The sequence below is a fragment of the Callorhinchus milii genome, unplaced genomic scaffold (genome assembly GCF_018977255.1).
Source record: "Callorhinchus milii isolate IMCB2004 unplaced genomic scaffold, IMCB_Cmil_1.0 Scaffold3, whole genome shotgun sequence".
Lineage (NCBI taxonomy): Eukaryota > Metazoa > Chordata > Chondrichthyes > Chimaeriformes > Callorhinchidae > Callorhinchus > Callorhinchus milii.
The window spans coordinates 78,875,581-78,897,808 of record NW_024704744.1 but is presented as its reverse complement, the minus strand read 5'-3'; the positions used below and the strand labels follow the sequence as shown (position 1 = coordinate 78,897,808).

At 44.6% G+C, this 22,228-nt stretch overlaps 1 protein-coding gene across 1 annotated transcript in view; it reads left to right on the top strand.

Annotated features, from left to right (window-relative positions):
* Positions 1 to 1,154: 1,154 nt before the first annotated feature.
* Positions 1,155 to 22,228, top strand: part of pcsk2 (proprotein convertase subtilisin/kexin type 2) — a 43,172-nt gene continuing 22,098 nt past the window's right edge. Inside the window, exons 1-3 of the mRNA XM_007892282.2 lie at positions 1,155 to 1,372; positions 11,736 to 11,840; positions 21,306 to 21,419. Coding sequence (XP_007890473.1) covers positions 1,187 to 1,372; positions 11,736 to 11,840; positions 21,306 to 21,419 — 405 coding nt within the window. The 5' untranslated portion in view covers positions 1,155 to 1,186. The remainder of the gene's footprint in view (positions 1,373 to 11,735; positions 11,841 to 21,305; positions 21,420 to 22,228) is intronic.

Genomic DNA, 22,228 nt, shown 5'->3' with positions numbered 1-22,228 from the left:
ACACACAGACAGAGACAGGGAGATACAGAGAGACACATAGACACACACACACACACACACACACAAGGACTAAGAGATACACACAAACACAGAGACACAAACACACACAGAGATACACACAAACACAGACAGAGCCAGAGATACACCGAGACAGAGAAGCACACAGACACACACCGAGACAGAGCATACGGACAGAGAGACAGAGAGACACAGACACACAAAGAGACACAGAGAGAGACACAGACAGAGAGACACAAACAGACAGACAGAGATACGACATAGAGAGAGAGACACAAACAGACAGACAGAGAGACACACAAACACACACAGAGACAGAGATACACATAAACACACAGACAGAGAGAGACACAAACACACAGACAGACAGAGAGCTATACATGTGGACAGAGAGACACACATAGAGAGACAGAGACACATATAGGTAGAGAGACAAACACAGAGACACACACAGAGAGACACACAGAGATAAGACCCATTGACAGAGAGAGACTGAGAGAGACGCGCGTTATAATAATATACAATAATATATATTATTATATATTTACATATACACACACACGTTGACAGAGAGGAGACACAGAGAGATACAGAGCCACACACAGACAGAGACACACAGAGAGACAGAGACAGACAGAGACACACAGAGAGACAGAGCCACACACACACAGACAGAGACACACAGAGAGACAGAGCCACACACAGACAGAGCCACACACAGAGATACAGAGCCACACACAGACAGAGACACACAGAGAGACAGAGCCACACACAGACAGACACACAGAGAGACAGAGCCACACACAGACAGAGACACACAGAGAGACAGAGCCACACACAGACAGAGCCACACACAGACAGAGCCACACACAGAGAGACAGAGCCACACACAGACAGAGCCACACACACAGAGAGACAGAGCCACACACAGACAGAGCCACACACAGAGAGACAGAGCCACACACAGAGAGACAGAGCCACACACAGAGAGACAGAGCCACACACAGAGAGAGACAGAGCCACACACAGAGAGAGACAGAGCCACACACAGACAGAGCCACACACAGAGAGACACAGAGCCAATACAAACAGATACACAGACAGAGACAGACAGAGAGACAGAGACACACACACACACACAGACACAGACACAGACAAGCCCAGAGAGATGAGGTGGGGGTGTGCCAGTGCTGGGGCCACTCTGGCTTTTCTCTTCCTCAATGCAGTGGTTTTCACAGCCTCCTCGGCCGAAGAGCGAGTTTACACCAACGAATTCCTGGTCCAGTTGCAGGACAGTGGAGAGGCTGCAGCCAAGGAAGTGGCCGCAGAGAGAGGCTTCACTGGCGTCAGGAAGGTATGTGTGTGTGTTGTGTGTTGTGTGTGTGTGTGTTATGTATGTTTATGTGCGTTATGTGTGTGCATTCACTGACTGGAACCCAATCCTGGGATGTCACTGCCCTTTCTCCCTCTTTGCAATCAAACCCCCTTTCATTTGCTGAGTGCGCTCATTCCTTGCAGTTCGTTTCTTTCACCATCTATTTCTTTATCTCCTCATTTCTTTCTTTGTGCATTTTCATTCATCGTCTTCGTTTCATCGCTTCAGGTCCGTTTGCCTTGCCCGCAGATGCACGAGTCAATTCCCTCCGCGCTGTGTTCCGTGAAGCGCATTGAGACGTCTCAACGATACGTCGCTATATGAGATGCAAGGATTATTATCATTATTGTTATTGCTATTATTATTATGTGGGTCCCAAAATTGCTTTGATTTTTGACAAAAGCCGGGGGGGGGCGAGTACCACAAAAGTGAAATTGTAGCATCCTTGTGTAACAATGTGGTTAGATCCCTGCACTTGTGATTGCTTCTCCGTCGCAAATCCCTTTTGATATATATATATATGTTACCATCAGCAATAATAATAATCTTTGCATTTGATAGAGCCTTCTCATGTCGTTGAGACGTCTCAAAGCGTTTCACAGAATATACTGTAAAGTGGATTGACTGCACATTTTGTGGATGAAACGCATGAAACGAAATGTGACCTCGGAGGTTTATTGTAGCTCAAAGTGTCCCTCTGTTGAAATGTGTCTCCTTGACAATGATGCTGATGTTTGCTGGGCAGGAGAGGGGGGTGGGCAGCAGGAAAGGGGTTAAAGCAAACAAACAAACATCGGTGGCAGCATCTCGTCAATGAACGAACAATAAATACTCCTCTGTGTTCGATTTGCGTTCGCCTTACTGCGTCATCGAGACTATTTCATGGGGGAGCGTAGCTACGACTGTGTACGTTGCGGGTGGACGGTTGCCTGGAAAGGTTACGGAAAGGTTGCCTGCTGTTACAGGTGCTTTGCACACCCAGGCCTCTGGGTTATCACACAGGTTTGTGTGTTTCGGTTAAATAATAATAATAATCCTTGCATTTGATACGACGCCTTATCAAGTCAGTGAGACGCCTCTAAGCGCTTCACAGAATATACTGTAAAGTGGATTGACTGTATTTTGTTGGTGAAACGTGGCACCAATTGCAAACAGTTGTGACTTAAGTGACAATTTTTTTTGCGGGGGAGGGCATTATTAACCCTGGGAAGCAATCCGCCAATCGACTAACAGCTGGGTTCCTACTTACTGCTAAGTAATCAGAGGCGTGTGGAATAAAGAAACTTGCCTAAGGTTTTGCCTCTCTCGGGAATCGAACCCAGAACCTCTCACCTGCGAGGCGAGTAGCGTACCCACTAAGCTACAGAACTCTGTATCACCTGTGAACATCAAGGGTAACAAACCATTACCAGGTGCCAAGGCAGAGAGTTTGCCATTTCCCCGCTGATGCCAACCATGGAATTTACTGCAGGTTTACTTTAGCTGACATTTATTGTCCATTAATTTACTTCCAAATTGATGTTCATTATTCATTCCCCGGATCCACTAATCGATGCCAGCATCTGTAAGGTTCCAATCAAGTTTTTACCCGGTGTTTAAACATGAGCTAAAGAGGTAGAAGGCACCTTTTTTCCCAGTGCCATTTCACCCCTTCCTTCCCTCCCTCCAGGGAGCTGTTTTTTTTCGCTCATGTTAAAGTAAGCCTCATAAATGTAAAGGCAACGGACTGGCACAGGATCCTCAGTGATTGGAGATCCAATGCAAGGGCACCAGAGGAATAACATTAATTATGATCATCCTTGCATTTTGAAATAGCGCCTTATCACTTCGTTGGGCTGTCTGAAAGCACTTTGCAGGGTTTACTGTTAAGTGTACTGACTGTGTGTTCTGTAGCGTTATGGCTGTTATATACACATATTCTAGCAGGGTTTTTTGGAAGTGGCATTTGAAGCCTGGGGGGAGATAGATCAATGGTTGACGTCTAAGCCTGGTGACAACATATGGACACTGTGGGGAGAATAATTCCCACCTTAGGGCATAATCTTACACTCTTCTTAGGCATTTCAGAGGCTGCTTGCAGAATTGAATGGATTATTTAAGTTCAGGCTGGTTACGAAGCTGGTTGTCTGCCGTCTTTGCAGGAAAATAAATCCCTTGAGAAACCAACTTTCAAATTAAGTTTGGGGTTGAAGGTACTGAGGTACTGTGGCTCGAATTCCACACTCTCTGAAATGCTGAGAAAGTATACTGCAGATTTAGACCCCGAGTGCCATGTCTCCCCAGTTGTGGTTCCAGACTTGGCTTTTTGAAACTTCTGTCCCTCTGAGCTTTGGATTAGTCAGGCAAAAGGAAGTCAAGCCGTCTTGACTGAGTTTAATGCTGCAGGGTTGCAAAAAACATATACTAATAATAACTTGCATTTACCATGTCGTCGAGACCTCTCAAAGTGCATCACAGGATATACTGTAAAATGATATGACTGTATTTTGTGGATGAAAGGCGCAGGCAGTTGCGCACAGCAATGTTCCACAAGTAGCCATGAAGTGAGTGACCAATTTTAATTGGGGGTTTGTTGACCAGGACACCAGGAGAAACTCCCTTCTCTTTTCAAGTAGTGCCAAGGGATCTTTAATGTCCACCTGAACAGGCAGACGGGACCTTGGTTTAATGCCTCATCCGAAGAACAGCAACTCCGGCAATGCAGTGCTCCCCCAGCACTGCACCGGAGTGTCAACCTGGGCTACATGAGTTTGGGCTCAACCCCACGACCTTCTGACTCAGATTAAGTGTGCTGCTGACTGAGCCAGGGTTAAGGTTAGGGTAGGGAGGTGGTGTCACCTCTGAACTGAACCAAAGCGAATTGAAGATTAAAAGGGAAATTGCCAACACTGGAGATCTGAAAGAAGCACAGAAAATGATAGAAACCGAGAGAAGAGCTGAGAGACAAGGATTGCAGGGCTGACACAGGGTCTCTGCCTCCGAACCGGATAACTAACCTGTCTTCCTTATTCAGATGCTGATCAGCATCTCCAGCCCGATTTGTTTAATGGGATTCAAAATGCCACCCAGTTAAATTGTCTCCTATTATAACCTTTCCCTCAAACACTGTACGTTATCCATCCCCCTCACCAGAAAAGACCTGTCCTGGTTTTGTGTGGGAGGAATACTTTGCGACAAGCTGATGATGAAGCGTTGGTTGCTTTTTTTAAACAGCAGAAAGTATTTGAAGGTTCCATTTCTGTCAGCAGAAATGTCCTGCTGCAAAGGGAAAGCTGATATGTTTCTCTGTTGCTCTTCCTCCCTTGCTGAGCTCACACCTGTTTAATGCTAATGCTAAATAATAAGCCTCGCGTTTGATATAGCGCCTTTCATGTTGGGAGGACATCTTGAAGTGCTTCACATGATTACACTGTAAATTGTAGTGACTGTGTATTTTGTAATCAAACGTTGCAGGCAATTTGTGCATAGCCATGTCCCCACAAACAGCCATGAAATGAAATGATTAATATTTTTCCTGGGAGACTGTTGGGCAGGACACTAGGAGAAACACTCTTCTCTTTTCAACTAACATCCACATGAACAGACAGGTAGGACATGGTGTTCAACATCTCATCCGAAGGACGACACCTCCAACAATGCCGTGGACTCCACCAGCATTACATTAGAACATCAGCTTGGAGTATGTTAGCTCCAAGTCCCAATGATGGGCTTGAACACACGGCCTTTCTGGTGTGGAGGTAAGAGTGCTACCAATTGAGCCAGGCTGAGCCCATTCCATCATCCGTGGAAGAAAGCTTCCGTGAAGCATTTCTTGTTTAAAAGATCAAACTGCACTGGGAACATTTTCACAAACCGCTGAGAGAGTGAAAATCAATCCCCCCCTCCCCCCCACCAAACCAGGGAAGGTGAAAGTCAGACAGATGATCTCAAAGGGCGAGAGCCAGAGAGAGTAAGTCACAGTAAGTGATTGCAGGGAACAGAGACAGTATGCAGAGGGGATTCTTCACCAGGAGTTTTACTCTTCAAGTATTTTACCAGGGATGAGTGCACAGGAAAGATTAGACAGGTTAGAGTTTTTCTCTTTGGAGTTGAGACGTTTTGAGAGGGAAACTGATCGACCACCTTTCACGTCGGGAGGACTTCTCAAAACACTTTGCAGGGTTTGCTGCAAAATGGAGTGACTTTTATATTTGTAGGCAAACGTAGCAGCCAGGTTGAGTACAGCAATAGCTAGAAACAGCCGTGAAGTGTGAATGACCAACTGTATCTGGGGATTTGTTGGCCAGGACACCAGGAGAAACGCTGTCTCAACTCCAGAGAGAAGAACTCTAATTTGTCCAATCTTTTCTGATAGCAGTGTCCACTCTTGCTTGGTGACATCCTGGCAAATCTATACTGCACTCTTTACAATGTTAAAATATCCTTCTCTTCGAATAGTGTCACGGGATCTTTAATGTCCACCTGCACAGGCAGATGGCACCTTGGTTTAACATCTATTCTCAAGGACGGCACCTCTGACAATGCAGTGCATCACTTCCCCCCACACTTCCATCTCTGCATTGGAGTGTCAGCTCAGACTATGTTAGTTCAAAGTAATGATGTGGCTTGAACCCACTACATTCTGACCCAGAGGAGAAAGTGCTGGACTGACCCCTGTAACACACTCTGTGAACCTGGTTGTTGGTTTAATGTATACATGATACAATCGCTGTTTAGACCTCACCGGTTCTTTCAAGCCACCTTTCTCAACAAATCCATTCCTTTTTTTCCCTCTCTTTTGGAGTCACCAATGCATCACAATATCCTTTTCTGACCTTAGAGGGAGGACAGTTCTCAGGCATTACCAATTATTTTGCTGAGATCCCTAACCAAGTAAATCCTTCTATAATCCCCACTCTATGTGAGTATCATCTGCCAGACACATGCAACAGGATGCAGTGGTTTGGGGATGCAATTCCTCTCTACTGAATTGTTTTGGGTGTTACCACTGGGTGAAGGTAGCATTTACGTAATATAAAGTGATATGCTGCGTGTTATTCAAGCTCTAACAGCCAAACTCAGTGAGGACAGTGTGACAAGATTGGGATGAAGCAGGATTTCACAGGAGCACATTCAGCCACTGGGACTTGTGTGGCTACAAACTGGATTTCACGATGTTTTTAACCGAGCTCTTCATAATGTTCATAATGTTGCAACAACTTGTTTGCAAAACCGCACTGAAAAACGCTTACTCAAAGGCGGGCGTGTGAAGCTTTCAACTCAAGCAAAGTCAATGAACAACTATTGTACTACTCCTTAGCGAAGGAAGTTTCTCCCTGTGTACTGGCCATTTGATATAGCTTCACTTATGTCACTGTCTCCTTACTCCTTCAAGGTCGGTCTCAAGACCCTTCTTTTCGATCGTGCCTTTGGTCGCCCTCCCAGCTCTCTGCCTTCCCTCACCCCTTCACCACCCCTCCCCCATGCTCGGGCCCCGACACCTGACTGTTCAGCGCTTTGGGACGTCCTCCCGACATGAAAAGCGCTCTATAAATGTAATTTTGTTGTTGTATGACTCATGACAGTGAGTGACCAATTTTATCTGGGGGATTGTTGGCAAGGACACTGGGAGAGAAACTCCTTTCTCTTTTTGAATAGCACCACCGGATCTTTAACGTCGACATAAACAGGCAGACATATCATCTGAAGGACAGCGTTTCTGACGATTCAGCACTCCCCCAGCATTGTATTGGTGTGACAGTCTAGATTGTTGAGCTCAAAATCCCGACAAACACACAAATAGCATTTATACAGCGCCTTTCATGTCGGGAGGATGACCCAAGTTCCTGAACAGTCAGGGATTTGGACCCGAGCTGGGGGTTGGATCAGGAGGGGTGGAGGGCAGGGAGGGTCGGGATAGAAAGGTGAGCGAAGGCATGGTCGAAGAGGAGGGTCTTGAGACGGGCCTTGAAGGAGACAAGGGAGGGAGCGAGACAAAGAAACTGTGGGATGGAGTTCCAAAGGATGGAGGCAGAGAGGCTGAAGGCATGACTGCTGATGGTGAGGGTGGGCCGGGCGGAGGACATGGAGTACCAGGAGCCCGCTGAGCGGATGGAGTGAACTGGTCGATATGACTCAGAGGCGAGAGCGCTGCCGACTGAGCCAGGCTGAAACCTGGAATCTGCCCCACATATTTACTTGACCTAGCTTTCCACTTGCACTGTGGAAAAGATGACCGAAAGCTGTCATCGCTGGACCTGAAATCAGAAAGGACATGAATTTGAATCCCAGCTTTGATTAATTCGCACTAACTGGGCCAGGGAGACAGGAAGGAAGGCAGACTGGCCAGCACAGTGCTGCAGATGTGTGCTTGCTGTCAGTGAATCAGGGAGACAGTGAAATAATCTGTAGCTTTTCAGTCAATGTCATATTTCAAGTTGAATGAACAGCACAGCAGGTCAACTGAGAGCCTTACAGCCAGCTCCCCCGCACTGTCTATATTTATTCATCTAAGTAGTAAATTAGGCATTTTTAAAAAATATAATTTTGCATTCATATAACTGAATTATGGAAAGTAATAAAAATAATAGCTGTGCAATAAAGGGCATCCACCCATACTTACTTTCCTTGCTTTTAGGCTACACTGGAGTGTCAGCCTACACTGCGAGCTCAAAGTGTCCAACATGGGGGTGAACTCACAACCTTCTGACTGAGAGGCCAGAGCACTACTGACTGAGCCAGGCTGACCTGCATTGAATAATCTAATAATAATTGTTGCATTTGATATAGCGCCTTATCATGTCATTGAGATGTCTCAAAGTGCTTCACAAAATATATAAAATGAATTGACTGTATATTTTGTGAGCGAAACCGATTGCACACAGCAGTGTCTCACAAACAGTTGTGAATTGAGTGATCCGCCAATCAAATAAAACTAGCTTTCAACTTTCTTCTAGGTAAACAGAGGCATGTGAAGTAAGACAATTGAACCCAGGTCTAACCACCATACTACTGGACTCCGCAATACAATGCCCCGAATGAATGCTAAGAATAATCCGCACATTTAATGTAGTGCCTTTCACCTCAGGGAGATGTCTCAAAGTGCTTTACACAGTCTGAGCTGGGGGTGGTGTTGGGAGTTGGGGGGAGAAACTGAAGAGGGTAATGGGGGAAGGAAAGATGCCTGAAAGCACGGTCAAAGAGGTAGATCTGCAAACTCACCTTGAACGAGGTGAGTGAAGGATAGAGTCAGCGGGACTCCTCGATGGGGTTGGTGCAATCGGAGGCAAACAATGGCTGAAAGCCTGCCCGCTAATGTTGAGGTGGATGGGGCACGGGGACATGAAGGTATTCACATCTCCTGGAATAAATTAGATTCCTCGACTCTTTGAGACGTCCTCCGGATGTGAATGTTGATGTATCAAATGCAAGTGTTATTATACCAGAGCCCTGTAGCTCAGTGGTTAGAGCACTCGCTTTGCAAGTGAGAGACCTGAGTTCAATTCCAGGCAGAGGGCGAAACCTTGGGCAAGTTTCCTTACTCGACACAGAGCCTAATAATAATCCCTCCAAAACCAAAAACAATAATAAATTGGTCATTTTCAATCTACGACTGTTTGTGGGACATTGCTGTGCGCAATTGGCTGCCGCGTTCGCCCACAAATATACAGTCAATTCACTTTACAGTGTGTTCTGTGAAGCGCTTTGGGATGTCCTCCTGACATGAAAAGCGCTATATCAAATGCAAGGATAATTATTATTATTATTATTATTATTTAATGCCAGTGAGAGGAAGGGAGGCCGGACCAGGAGCAGAGCCAGTGGGCAGCAAATTAGAGAAATAATTGGGCACGCTGAATATTGTTTTTGAAAAAAAGAATTCGAGACGAGCGTCTGAAAGTGAAGTTAATCAGAGTTAATAGTAGGGAGCTAGAGAAAGGAGCTAAAGCACTCTCCCATGATGGCTGTCCACTTCCGGGCAAATCAATAGCTGGAATGAATAAAGCTAACTTGATAGGTTACACGGGAGAAAACAATTGGAGAGGATGAGTCTGTTCATTCTTAAAGGCACCAATTTAAAGTCATCGGACAAACAAACACAACCACAACAAAATTATGTTTATATAGCGCTTGCTTCTCACATCGGAAGAACGTCCCAAGGGACTGGACAGTTGAGGGTTTTCACTCGAGCTGAGAGTTGGAATCAAGCGGGATGGAGGGTGGTCGAAAGATCAAAGAGGAGAGTCTTGAGATTGGCTTTGAAGGAGGTAAGGGGGGGTGCCACATGGAGGGGTTCCAGAGGGTGGGGCAGTTTTAAACATGGGGATAAGGTGTGTACTTGAATAGAAAGGGTTACATATCCTGGAGCTATTTTTGAATGAGTCACATCATAATTTTTTGTGGGACGTTGCTGTGTGCAAATTGCCTACTGCGTTGTCCACGAAATACATAGTCACAACACATTAAAGTAAACCCTGTGAAGCTATTTGAGATGTCCTCCTGATGTGAAAGGCGCTGGAGCAAATACAAGGATTTAATGTTCCTACAAATATATTGGAGGGATATTTCAACCAAATCAAGTTACTGCCTCCACTACATTAAGAATTTCTTGCATAATTTCAATGGAACATGACAAAACAATTATTAGAAGAAAATAACCTTAGGGATATAGTCATCAGAAATATGTTAATAAAACACGCAATGGGTGATTTCCATATTGAAGCCTTTCCCAATGTAATTCACAGATTATTTCTGACAAACCACAAAAAACTATTCAGCCAAAACACCATGCAAAGTTTTGCTGTTTAGCTTTTCCAATTATATTCTCCCTGGAGTTAATCATTGTTTTGAGCTGGTATTTCAAATTGGAACAATTGCAAAGAGTCTCTGAAGGTATTTTGAACCTTGTTGTGACAGCGGTGCCTGTAATTGTAGCATTTCTTGCTTGACACATTATCAAGCGTGTCATACAGATCTGTGAGTGCCAGTCAGATTCTTTAGGAGCTTTGAGTGAATGGCATGAATAAGTTACAGAGGACTGAAGACAGCAGGGGATTAAGAAGCTATAATTGGAAAGAGTTGGAGGGATGGGGGGTGTTCAGGTACAAAGTCGTAAACCTTCTAAGAAAAGACTTTGAGCAATTTAAAACCTACGATCATAATAAAATAATTCCAATACTGTGCACATTTGACTGCTACATTTCATTGTGGAGTTCTGTAGCTCAGTGGATAGAGCACTCGCTTTGCAAGCGAGAGACCTGAGTTCAATTCCAGGCAGAGGGCGAAACCTTGGGCAAGTTTCCTTACTCCACACGCCTAATAATAATCCCTCCAAAAAACAAAAAAATAATAATAAAATTGGTCATTTTCAATCTACGACGGTTTGTGGGACATTGCTGTGCGCAATTGGCTGCTACGTTCGCCCACAAATATATAGTTAATTCACTTTACAATATATTCTGTGAAGCGCTTTGGGATGTCTAGAAGATGTGAAAAGCGCTATTCACATTATTATAGGGATTATTATTATATAATTATTATTATCCACAAAATAAGCGGGCAGGCTAAATGTTGGAAAGTTTCCTTACTCCACACGCCTCCTTTTTCCTCGCAGTAAGTAGGAACCCGCTTGTTAGTCGATTGGCGGATCGCTTTTCCGTGGGTAATAAAATAAAATTGTAATTTCAATAAAAAATAGTTTGGTCACTCAATCCATGACTGTTTGTGGGACACAATTGGCTGTTGTGCGCAATTGGCTGCCACGTGTCACCCACAAAATACACAGTCAATTCACCTTACAGTATATTCTGTGAAGCGCTTAGAGACGTCTCGAAGACATGATAAAATGCTATATCAAGTGCAAGATTATTATTATTAATAATGATCCTCGCATTTGATACATCGCCTTGCCCATTGGAAGGACATCTCAAAGCACTTCACATGATTTACTGCAGTGACTGTGTATTTGTAAGTGAAAATGATTATTTTTACTTGATGATGAAATCCCACCTTAGACCTATCTTTTTCATCGCACCTGTGGTCACTCCGCCCTTCTCCTTTGCTCGGCATCCACTGTGTGGCTCTCCGAGACACTGTCCCACCTGAAGGGCCCTGCGCAAATGCAAACAGTCTTTTGCAGACAGTTTGGCTACATTTTGGTGCTGGTGAATAAATGTTGGGGGGAATTAAGGATTCCGGGTGAACGAACCTACAATCCCTTGGCTTTTTGGTTTGGGAACGTGGATGGCAAAAAACTGATTGGAAAGGACATTGGAGGTGTGGGGCGCACGTGAGAAAGGCCTGCGCTTATTCGGGGTTTGTTATTCTGACGCCTCTTCCAAATGCTTTCTCTTTATCCCCTCAGGTCCCTTTTGGAGAGGGACTGTATCAGTTCACTCACAGCGGGATCCCTAAGACGAGGCAAAGACGCAGCATTCACCATAAGAGACATCTGGAAAAAGACCCGAGGGTAAGCCTTTATCGTGGCAGGGCTTTGCCCTTCCCCTCGGCGTTCGTTACTGTGGCAGCGGTCAGCTAACCGGGGAGCGAAACAAACAAATCACAACTCTGAAATTTAATTTCCAGGCTTTCGCTGTGAGACATCACAAGGAAGAAGATATATATATATATATGTGACATATATATATATATAAGGATATTTGCAGCAGGTTCAGAAATTAAAATGCATTGTTGTACAGCCACTATTCTCCGATTCGATTTCAACTTGAGACATTCAACCGAGGTCCCACCTGTGCCTGTTCAGGTGGATGTTAAAGATCCAATGGTACCTACTAATCAAAAAAAGACAGGAGTTTCTCTCCCGTGTCCTGGCCAACAATCCCCCAAATAAAACTGGCCACTCAATTCTCTGTTTGTGGGACACTGCTGTGCGCAAATCAGCTGCCGCGTTTGCCTGCAGATACACAGTCACTCCACTTCAGAGTAAAATCCCGCAAAGGACCTTGAGCTGTCTGAACCACAGTGATAAGGTGAAATCAAATAATAATAATAATAATAATCCTTGCATTTGATATAGCGCTTTTCACGTCGGGAGGACGTCCCAAAGTGCTTCACAGAACACACTGTAAAGTGAATTGACTGTATATTTGTGGGCGAACGCGGCAGCCAATTGCGCACAGCAATGTCCCACAAACAGTCGTAGATTGAAACTGACCAATTTATTATTGTTTTTGGTTTTGGAGGGATTATTATTAGGTGTGTGGAGTAAGGAAACTTGCCCAAGCTTTCGCCCTGTCTGGAATTGAACTCAGGTCTCTCGCTTGCAAAGCGAGTGCTCTAACCACTGAGCTACAGGACAATAAACAACAACTTGCGTTTATATAGCGCCCTTCACACAGGGTAGCGTCCCAGAGCGCTTGATAGTGGCGGAGCATGACACTGAGCTGGCGGAAGGGGAAAGGCGATCATAGGCACGGTCGAATAGGAAGGTCTTCAGGTACGACCTGAAGATGGAGAAGAAGGGAGCAAGGCAGAGGGATAGAGGAAGAGGATTCCAGAGTTTCGGGGCGTACTGGCTGAAAGCTCGGCCACCGATGGTGGAACAGAGGGCATGGATTAATGATAAATACAAGGATTATTAGGATAAATAGAAGTTATTTGCAGACTGGGTCACATGATCACTGTGGGATGCTTGCAACTGAACAGACACCAATTTGCTGGTCACTGCAGATACACGCTTTAAAGGCTACGATTGAAAAGTTAAAAAAAAGGAAACCAGGTGAAAGCTTAGCATTCCCTCACGTGGAACAGCTGATGTTTCTTTCCACACTAAAACATAGGATATTGCGCGGTTAACTAATACTGGAGGTATTTATCTGTTGTCCCTTTAAGAGTCCACTTGATTCCGCATCAAACTAGGGTAATAAAGGTGGGAAAATGGAATAAGGAAAAGAGACTGCAACCAGTAAAGTTCTCAGTGGACAAGGTAGATTACGTATGTTCCTCTAACGCCAAAGCGTTTGCCTTAATAATAATACGGTAAACTCCTGATAACTTGACCCTGATTTAACTTATCACTAACCACTTAAGTTATCAAACTTTTAATATTTCAGCAACATTTATTTATGTGTGTGTGTATATATATATATATATGCAATATATTGCCTAACTCAGCACTCTGGATAACCCTTCCGTGCATTTGATATAGTACCTTATCAAAGCGCTTCACAGAATATATTTTAAAGTGGATTGACTGTACTGTATTTGTGCACAGCAGTATCCTACAAACACTCATGGATTGAGTGACCAATTTTTTTAATCAAATTAATAAGGTAATTAAAGTTTTAGTAAAATAAGTTTATAAAGTAATAGATTGATCATTCTCAAGTCCCAAATAAGCACAGAATAATTAATAATTAGTAATAAATAATAATTAACAACATCAACAAAATTACATTTGTACAGTGGCTTTCACATCGGGAGGACGTCCCAAGGTGCTGGACAGTCAGAATTTCGGACCCGAGCTCGGGGGCGGGATCGGGGAGGGTGGAGACCAGGGGAGGAAGGAGGGTGATTGAAAGCACGATTGAAGAGGAGTGTCTTAAGATGGGTCTTGAAGGAGACAAGGGATGGGGCGAATCTGTGGGATGGAGTTCCAGAGAGTGGGGGCAGAGTGACTGAAGGCCTGCCCACCAGTGGTGGGGCGGGTGAGGCGGGCGACGCAAACCTGCTGAGCGGAGGGAGCGGACAGGTTGGTAGGGGATTAGGAGGTCGCAGAGGTAGGGTGAAGCAAGGCCATGGAGGGCTTTGAAGGTGAGTATAAGGATCTTGAACTGTATCCTCTGTGTGATGGGAAGCCAGTGGGGTCGGGCGAGGACTGGGATGATAGGATAACGGAGCCTGGTGCGGGAGAGGACACGGTATGCAGATTTCTGGATGATCTGCAGCCTATGGAGGGAGGAGTCGGGGAGACCGACAAGCAATGAGTTTGCATGGTCAAGTCTGGATGTTATGAATGTGTGTATGAGGGTTTTGGTGGCCTGCGGAGTGAGACAGTAGTGGAGCCGGGCGATGTTGCGGAGGTGGGGGAAGGCAAAGTGGATCATAGCACGGATGTGGGGTATAAAGGATAGTTGAGCGTCAAACAAGATGCCAAGTTCCGGACTGGATTAGTAGGGTGAAGTGTGCAACCATGGATGATGATGCTGTTAATGCATGAGGTGTGGAGCCAATGATAACAGAGTTATCAGGAGTTTACTATAATAATAATAATCCTTGCATTTAGCATAGTGCCTTTCATGTCGGGAGGATGTACCAAAATGTTTTGCGGGAAAGTGTGAAAGTGTGGTGACTGTGTATTTATGGGCAATCGCGGCAGCTAATTTTTACCAAGCAACGCCCTACAAACAGCTGCGAATTGACTGACCAATTTTATTTGAGGGGTTGTTAGCCAGGACCCCGGGAAAACTCCCTTCTCTTTTTGAATAGTGTTACGGGGATCTTTAACGTACATCTGAACAGGCAGTCAGGAAGCCTCATGACGGCAGGTCAAACAATAAAGCGCACTCCCAGCACTGCATTGGTATGGCAGCCTGAACTGTGAGTTCCTAGACCTTGAGCTTTGAGCTGGAACCCGTAACTTCATTACTCAGAGCTGAGAGTGCTACAAAGCCTAACCAGGCTGTCTGTCACCTGTCACAATGCTGCCGGTGGCTTTGGGAGCCTTGTTTTCACTCATAATGTAATTTGCAGCGTCACTCGCTTTTAATGCGTAGAGACACAGCATGTGACGCATCTGGCGGTAAACATGTATAACACAAGTGGACCCGTAGGCAGACACGCACATGCACAAAGACGCACACGCACAAGCACAAACACGCACACTCACGCATACTGCTCCAGTAACACTTCTTCTAGGCAGACTCTTTAAACATTATTTGCCACAATCTTCCGAGTGCTGTAACACATTTTCTCCAACACATTTCATTGCTTGAGACCTCAGTGTGAATTGATGAGAAATGATTGCATTTTCAGAAAGCATGAGTAATTCTCGTACCTAGAAACCTAGGCGATTGACTGCATCGAGGCAAATTAAATGACCCAGCACAGTACACTTTCTTACATTACGTCACCTCGAGCTTGCTTGCTTCTGATTTCAAGGCATAAAATAACGGGGAAAAATATCCTGCCATCCCACGATGGATGGATTTTAACGGTATTCATTCTAAGCACACTCCATAATTCATTACCGTCAACAGCAACAATTTACATTTACACAACGACGCCTTTCACATTGGGAGGATATTCTCAAAGTGTGTCATAAAATTGACTGGGTGTCCGAGCTGAGGGAAGAGGGTTGGGGCAAATGGGGGAAGGCAATGTCCTTTGAATGAGACTTTAAACCAAGGTCCCATCTGGACGTTACAGATCCCGTGCCAATATTTGAAAAGAGAAGGGAGTATTTCTCTCCCGGTGTCCTGGCCAGCAATCTCCCAAATATAATTGGTCACTCACTCCAAAACTGTGCTGCTGTATTTCGCCCACAAAATACAGTCACTCAATTTTACGGTAAATCTTGCGAAGCTCTTTGAGGCATCTTAATGATGAGATAAGGCACAATATCAAATGCAAGGATTATTATTATAATTTAAAATGCATTTTTTGATTTTTGAAGTCAGGAAGGATGGGGCGAGGAGGAGGGACTCCAGAATGGAGTTCCAGAGGGCGAGGGCACAGTGGCTAAGAGCTCAGCTGGTGGAGTGGGGGCAGAGTGGACAGGGGGCATTTCTCTGTGTATTTCCCAGGCTGGTTTTGTACTGGATCGAGATCCTTTGGCAGGGGATTGCAGCTCTTGCCCAGCACTCTCACTCTGAGATCAGAAGGTCACAAGATAGGGTTGGATGAAGAAGGCCCTTTAATCTTGTTGACCTTGTTAGAGATCCATCAGTATTCATTATTGGAACACTTCCCCCATTGCCCATTTGAATCATAGAATCTTACAGCGCAGAAGGAGGCCATTCGGCCTATCATGCCAGTGCTGGGTCTTTGAATGAGCTATCCAATTAGTCCCACTCCCCCGCTCTTTCCCCATAGCCTTGCAATTCTTTTCCTTTTCCAGTATACATCCAATTCCTGTTTGAAAGTTGTTATTGGATCTACTTTGCCACCGAATCTAACACTGTTGAGACAATCCCAGGCATGAGGGAATTACTGCCATTGACAGTAGGTGGCGCTAAATGTTTTACTGCAATAAACCAACAAGCCCTTTCAGAAGGTCAGAAGAGAGGTTCAGATAAAAAAGGCTTTTTAGCCCATTGGATCTCAACCTTCCAGGACACCCGCTTTACTGTCCACCCATCAAGCTGTCCAGGATCCTGGGCTCAACAAACCTTCCTAATAAACTCAATCTAGTTGTTAATTCCCGCTGGGAAAAAATAGCTTCTGTTGTGTGTCCTGATATTGCCGTTTGTAGACTCTAAACCTGTGTCCTCTTGTTACATAGGAACAGCAGTCGGCCATTCAGTGCCTCATGGCTGATCTGTACCTCAACTCCGTTTACCTGCCTTTGCTCCATACTCCTTGATATCTTTACCTAACAAAAATCTATCCACCTCATTCTTGAAAATTTGAATGGATCCAGCATCCATAGCGTTTTGGGGGAGGAAGAGAGTTTCTGATTTCCATTACCTTTTGTGTATGAAAAAGTGCTTCCTGATTTCACTCCTAAATGGCCTAGCTCTAATTTTAAGATTATGCCCCTTGCTCTGGATTCCCCCACCAGAGGAAATAGTTTCTCAGTATCCACCTTATCGAATTCCTTTATCAATTTGCAAATACCATTTTATTCTGCTCTTTCGGTGCATCCGAATATGTTAGCTCTTAGCATGGTTTTGTCAAGGATGTGGGCGGGTAAGTGAGCTCCGAAGTCAGAGAGAATAGTATCAATGTTATTTTCAAGAAGGAAAGGATGATTAGTAAGGATCCAGGCTCACGCAATGTGAAAAACATATCAGAGCTTTCATGTTTTCGAAACAATCTCTATGCCCTATGTGCCACTTAATGTTTAGACTAGTGTAAGGTCGTTTTTGTGAAAAGTTTAAAAATTGATGCTGTTCGGAAAGGAACTCTTTGGACGATCAAAGCGAACTGGAGAATAATATCATCCGTGCGTTTTATTTATGGTCCACACAAGCTACTTAAATTTCTATTACTTAAGGGTAAAGGATTGAGTGCGTTGTAAAATCCTGTAATCTGGTGTCAGCCTGGCTCAGTTGGGAGCACTCTCGCCTCTGAGTCTCAAGGGTGTAATAATCCTTGCATTTGATATAGCCCTCTATCAGGTCATTACGACGTCTCAAAATGCTTCAACAACAACATTACATTTGTATAGCGCCTTTCACGTCGGGAGGACGTCCTTCACAGAATATACTGTTAAGTGAATTATTATCCTTACTCTTAGCCTGGAGATTTCCTCCACAATATGGGAAATTGTAAAACGCTGTGATCGACACTTATCTGAGTAATAATGCTCTGAAGTAACTGCTGGAAGGGAAAAGTCAAAGGATTCAATCTTTCCAGAGCAGGTTGAAGTGGCCACAGCAGAGTCCTAGAGACCAATAGTTAAAAGGTTTACACTAAATTGGCAAAGATTAAAATGAAACAAATTGTATACTTTTCTGAAGGGTCTCTTTTGCTGCGGGAAAGTGAGTTTGAGTGTGGTGGTACAGTAAATAATAACAATAATAAGACAGGCACTAACACTAGGTGCCCTTCTCAGTCGCTGAAATCAAAATCCACAGTAACCACGGTAACGCAATGCAATTGAATTTTTGAACTTGAACAAAATATCTGCTATAATGGTAATAATAACCAGTAATAACTCTGCCGCCCGCATACTTACCCGGACCATACTCTGTACCCACATCTCATCAGTTCTGGCCAGGCTCCACTGGCTCCCCATCACCGAACGGATCGACTTCATGTTCAAATCCCTTCGCTCTCTGGCACCTCCCTACCTCTCCAACCTCCTCACTCTCCAATCCACCACCCGGCCCCTCGGCTCGACTGGCACCGGCCTCCTGCTCGTCCCTCACACCCTCCACCCCACCATCGGAGGTCACCCTTTCAGCCACTACATCCCGAAACTCTGGAACTCTCTCCCTCAATCTCTTTGCCTTGCCCCCTCTCTCCCCTTTTTCTAGACCCACCTGAAAACCTTCCTCTTCGACCGTGCTTATGGCCACCTCCCCCTCCCACCCCCAGCGCTCCACCACTGTTTAACACTCTGAGACGCTAGCCGATGTGAAGGGCGTTATATAACTGTAAATTTAACTTGTTGTAATCATTATTCTTGCATGTGATATAGCTCCAAAAATATTGAACTCCTCAAAGTGTGTTCCTCTACGTGTAAGTGGTTCACGAAAATGTAAATAATAATAATAATCCTTGCATTTGATATAGCACCTTATCACTTTGTTGAGAAGTCCCAAAGTGCTTCACAGAATATATTGTGAAGTGAATTGCATGCTGCAGTGTCCCACAAACAGTCGTCGATTGAGTGATACTTTTTTTTTGATGGATTATTACCCCCAGAAAACGATCCGCCAATCGACTGACATCTAGGTTCCTATTTAATTGCTAGGTAGAGGCTTGTGGAGTAAGGAAACTTGCCTGAGGTTTTGCCCTGTCTGGGAATCGAACCCGGTCCTCTCGCTTGCGAGGCGAGTTCGCTAACCACTACGCTACAGGACTCCACAAAGCCACAATGTAGGGCTCATTGTTCTTTCCACACACTTTATCATAAAATTAAATTACTCTGAAAATTTGATGTGGTGCTAAAAAAGTTTAGAAACTTGCTCATTGCAATTTATATAATGGCTTTCACATCGGGAGGACATCTCAAAGTGATTTTGACTTTGAGCTCACAGGCTAGGCTGTCAGTCAAGGGCATTGCTGCAATACAATGTTGTGGTGCCGTCCTTCAGATAATAGGTTAACCAAGGGCTTGTCTTCCTGTTAAAGATCTGATGGCACTACTTGAAAAGAGAAGGGAGGTTCTCCCAGTGTCCTAGCCAACAATCTCCCAAAATAAAATTAGTCGTTTGCTTCATTTCTCCATCACTCATACAGGATACAGTTCAAGATCCTGGTCCTCACCTTCAAAGCCACTCCACGGGCTCACTCCTCCCTATCTCTGTGACCTTCTAACCCCCTACTAACCTGACCGCTCCCTCCGCCCAGCGGGCTCTGGCCTGCTTCACATCCCTTCCTTGCCTGCCCCACCATTAGTGGGCTGACCTTCAGCCACTCTTCCCCCACCTTCTGGAACTCCATCCTGCAGTCCTTCTGCCTCGCCCACTCTCTTGCCTCCTTTCTGACCGTGCCTTCAGTTATCCTCCTACCCCAAACTCACTGCCCTCCACCCCTCATGATCCCAACCCCCAGCTTAGGTCTAAATCGTTGACTGTCCTGCGCCTTGGGGCATCCTCCCAACATGAAAGGCGCTTTACACGTGTGATTTGTTGTTGTTTTATTTGTGATGAATGAAGGAGCAGAAACATTTGCCAAGAGGTCGCTGGGCTGTTTGTTGCAGCTGCCAGTCTAATATACAATCGAAGACTGTGGCTGAGAGATGACATTTCATCATCTGACCTCCCAGTGCCTTCTATTACTTCCTAAGAAATGGTGTCATCGAACATTCTTTAATAATAATAACACACGATACCTGGTGCTCAAAATGTCCAACTCCTACAAAAAGTAGTTATTTTGGAAAGTTCAAATACAATATACTAATAAAAGTAACATCCATTCATATGCCACATGGAAGTATTACTGGTCTGGCTGACTCATCACTGAAAACCACTCAGAGTGATCTAAACCTCAATAACATAATAATAATAATAATAATAATAATAATGGTATTTCACATGGGAGGACATCACAAAACACTTCACATGATTTACTTTCAAGTAGAGCAACTGTGTGCCGACTGTATTTAATAATAATAATAATTCTTGCATTTGATGCATTTGATAACAACATTATCATGTTGTTGAGACGTCTCAAAGAGCTTCACGTTTTGCAGGCGTGACAGAATAAGTTTGATTTACTCTGTAATGTGGGCTGAATGTAGCTCCTGTATTGTATGTGGGGTATATATTTTTCAGAGTGATTCTCAGGGGAAGGTTTTCAGGGAACCTTTTCCGCAGTTTCCGTTGTGTAGCACGTAGGCCATAATTGTGCGAAAGAAACGTGACAATCTGGATCGCAGTTAAGAAAAAGGTCCAATGAAGTGAATTCAATATTTTTAAATAATAATAATCCTTGCATGCGTAATACACTTCCAGGTCATCTTTTCTTTTGAAGGTAGAGGCGGTAGCCAATTTGAGCACAGCCACAAAGTAACAACAACAACAACTTACATTTATATAGCGCCCTTCATGTGGGGTAGCGTCCCGGAGCGCTTGACAGTGGCGGAATCTGACCGTGAGCCAGGGGAAGAGGGAGGGGGAAGGTGACCGTAAGCACCATCAAAAAGGAAGGTCTTCAGGTGAGATTTGAAAGTGGGGACTTGGGGGTGAAATTGTTGGCCAGGATCCTGGGAGAAATTCCATTCTCTTTTTTTGACTAGTGCCACGGGACCTTTAAAGTCCACCAAAACAGGCAGAAGGATCTCAGTTTAGCATCTCTCATCTGAAGGACGGCACCTCCGCCTAAGCAGCACACCACAATCCCCCACCCCCACCACTGCACTGGAGTGAGTTCAAAGACTTAACATGTGGCTTGAAGCCACAACCATCAGACTCGGAGGCGAGAGTTCTATCGACTGAGCCAGGCTTAGAATAAAGGCCAGTCATATCAATGGAGTACTGTAACTATTGGGATTTGCCAGAGATTTGTTTAATGTGGACATTGAAAGACACTTACTTGCAATGCAGCATCTCAGCTGTTGTTATTCACACAATTCTTTTTGCAGGTAATACATGTCTCGCAGCAAGAAGCATTCGAGAGAAGGAAGCGAGGCTACCGAAGGATTAGTGATATTGATGTCGACATGAACGATCCTTTGTTTTCAAAACAATGGTATCTTGTAAGCAATGTTTTACTTACCTATACCTGTCCTTGAGCACATCACGTACATTACCATAGAACCACATAGACAGTACAGCCACGAAAGCCCGTTCGGCTCAACTAATCCATGCCAGTGTTTATATTTTCCTGTCAATCCCCTCTCCCAGTCTCCTCTCTCTTGGGCACTAACTGGAATGTGAAGTTTCAACACAACCCTGGCTGTGATCAGTCCTAGCTATCCAGTTCACTTTTGAAAGCCAATATGGATTTGGTATCTGAGGAGCAGAATGCCTACCTGTGAGGTCTATCTTTCTCAACTGGGAACGATGAGTGGACGTGAGGACGTTGTGGGAGAGGAAGATAAGAAGTAGAAATGAAATAAATAACATCAGTACTTGTGTGCGAAGCATTGGTGCCTTTTGATTCGTAGCCAACTTCATAGAATCATAGAATCCTACAGCACAGAAGGAGGCCAATCGGCCTAAAGTGCCTTTGGGGCTCTTTAAAAGAGCTATTCAACTAGTCTTTCCCGACAGCATTGAAAATTGTTTCTTTTCAAGTATGTACCCAATTCTCTTTTGAATGTTATAATTGAATCTGTTTCCACCACCCTTTCAGGCAGTGCATTCCAGATCATAACAACTCGCTGCATAAAAAACATTCTCCTCATCTCCCCTCTGGTTCTTTTGCCAATTATCTTAAATCTGTGTTCCCTGGTTACCAAACCACACAGTGGACACAGCGTCTCCTTAATTACTCTATCAAAACCTCTGATTATTTTGAACATTTCTGAACACCCAGCGCCTTGGGACGTCCTCTCAATATGAA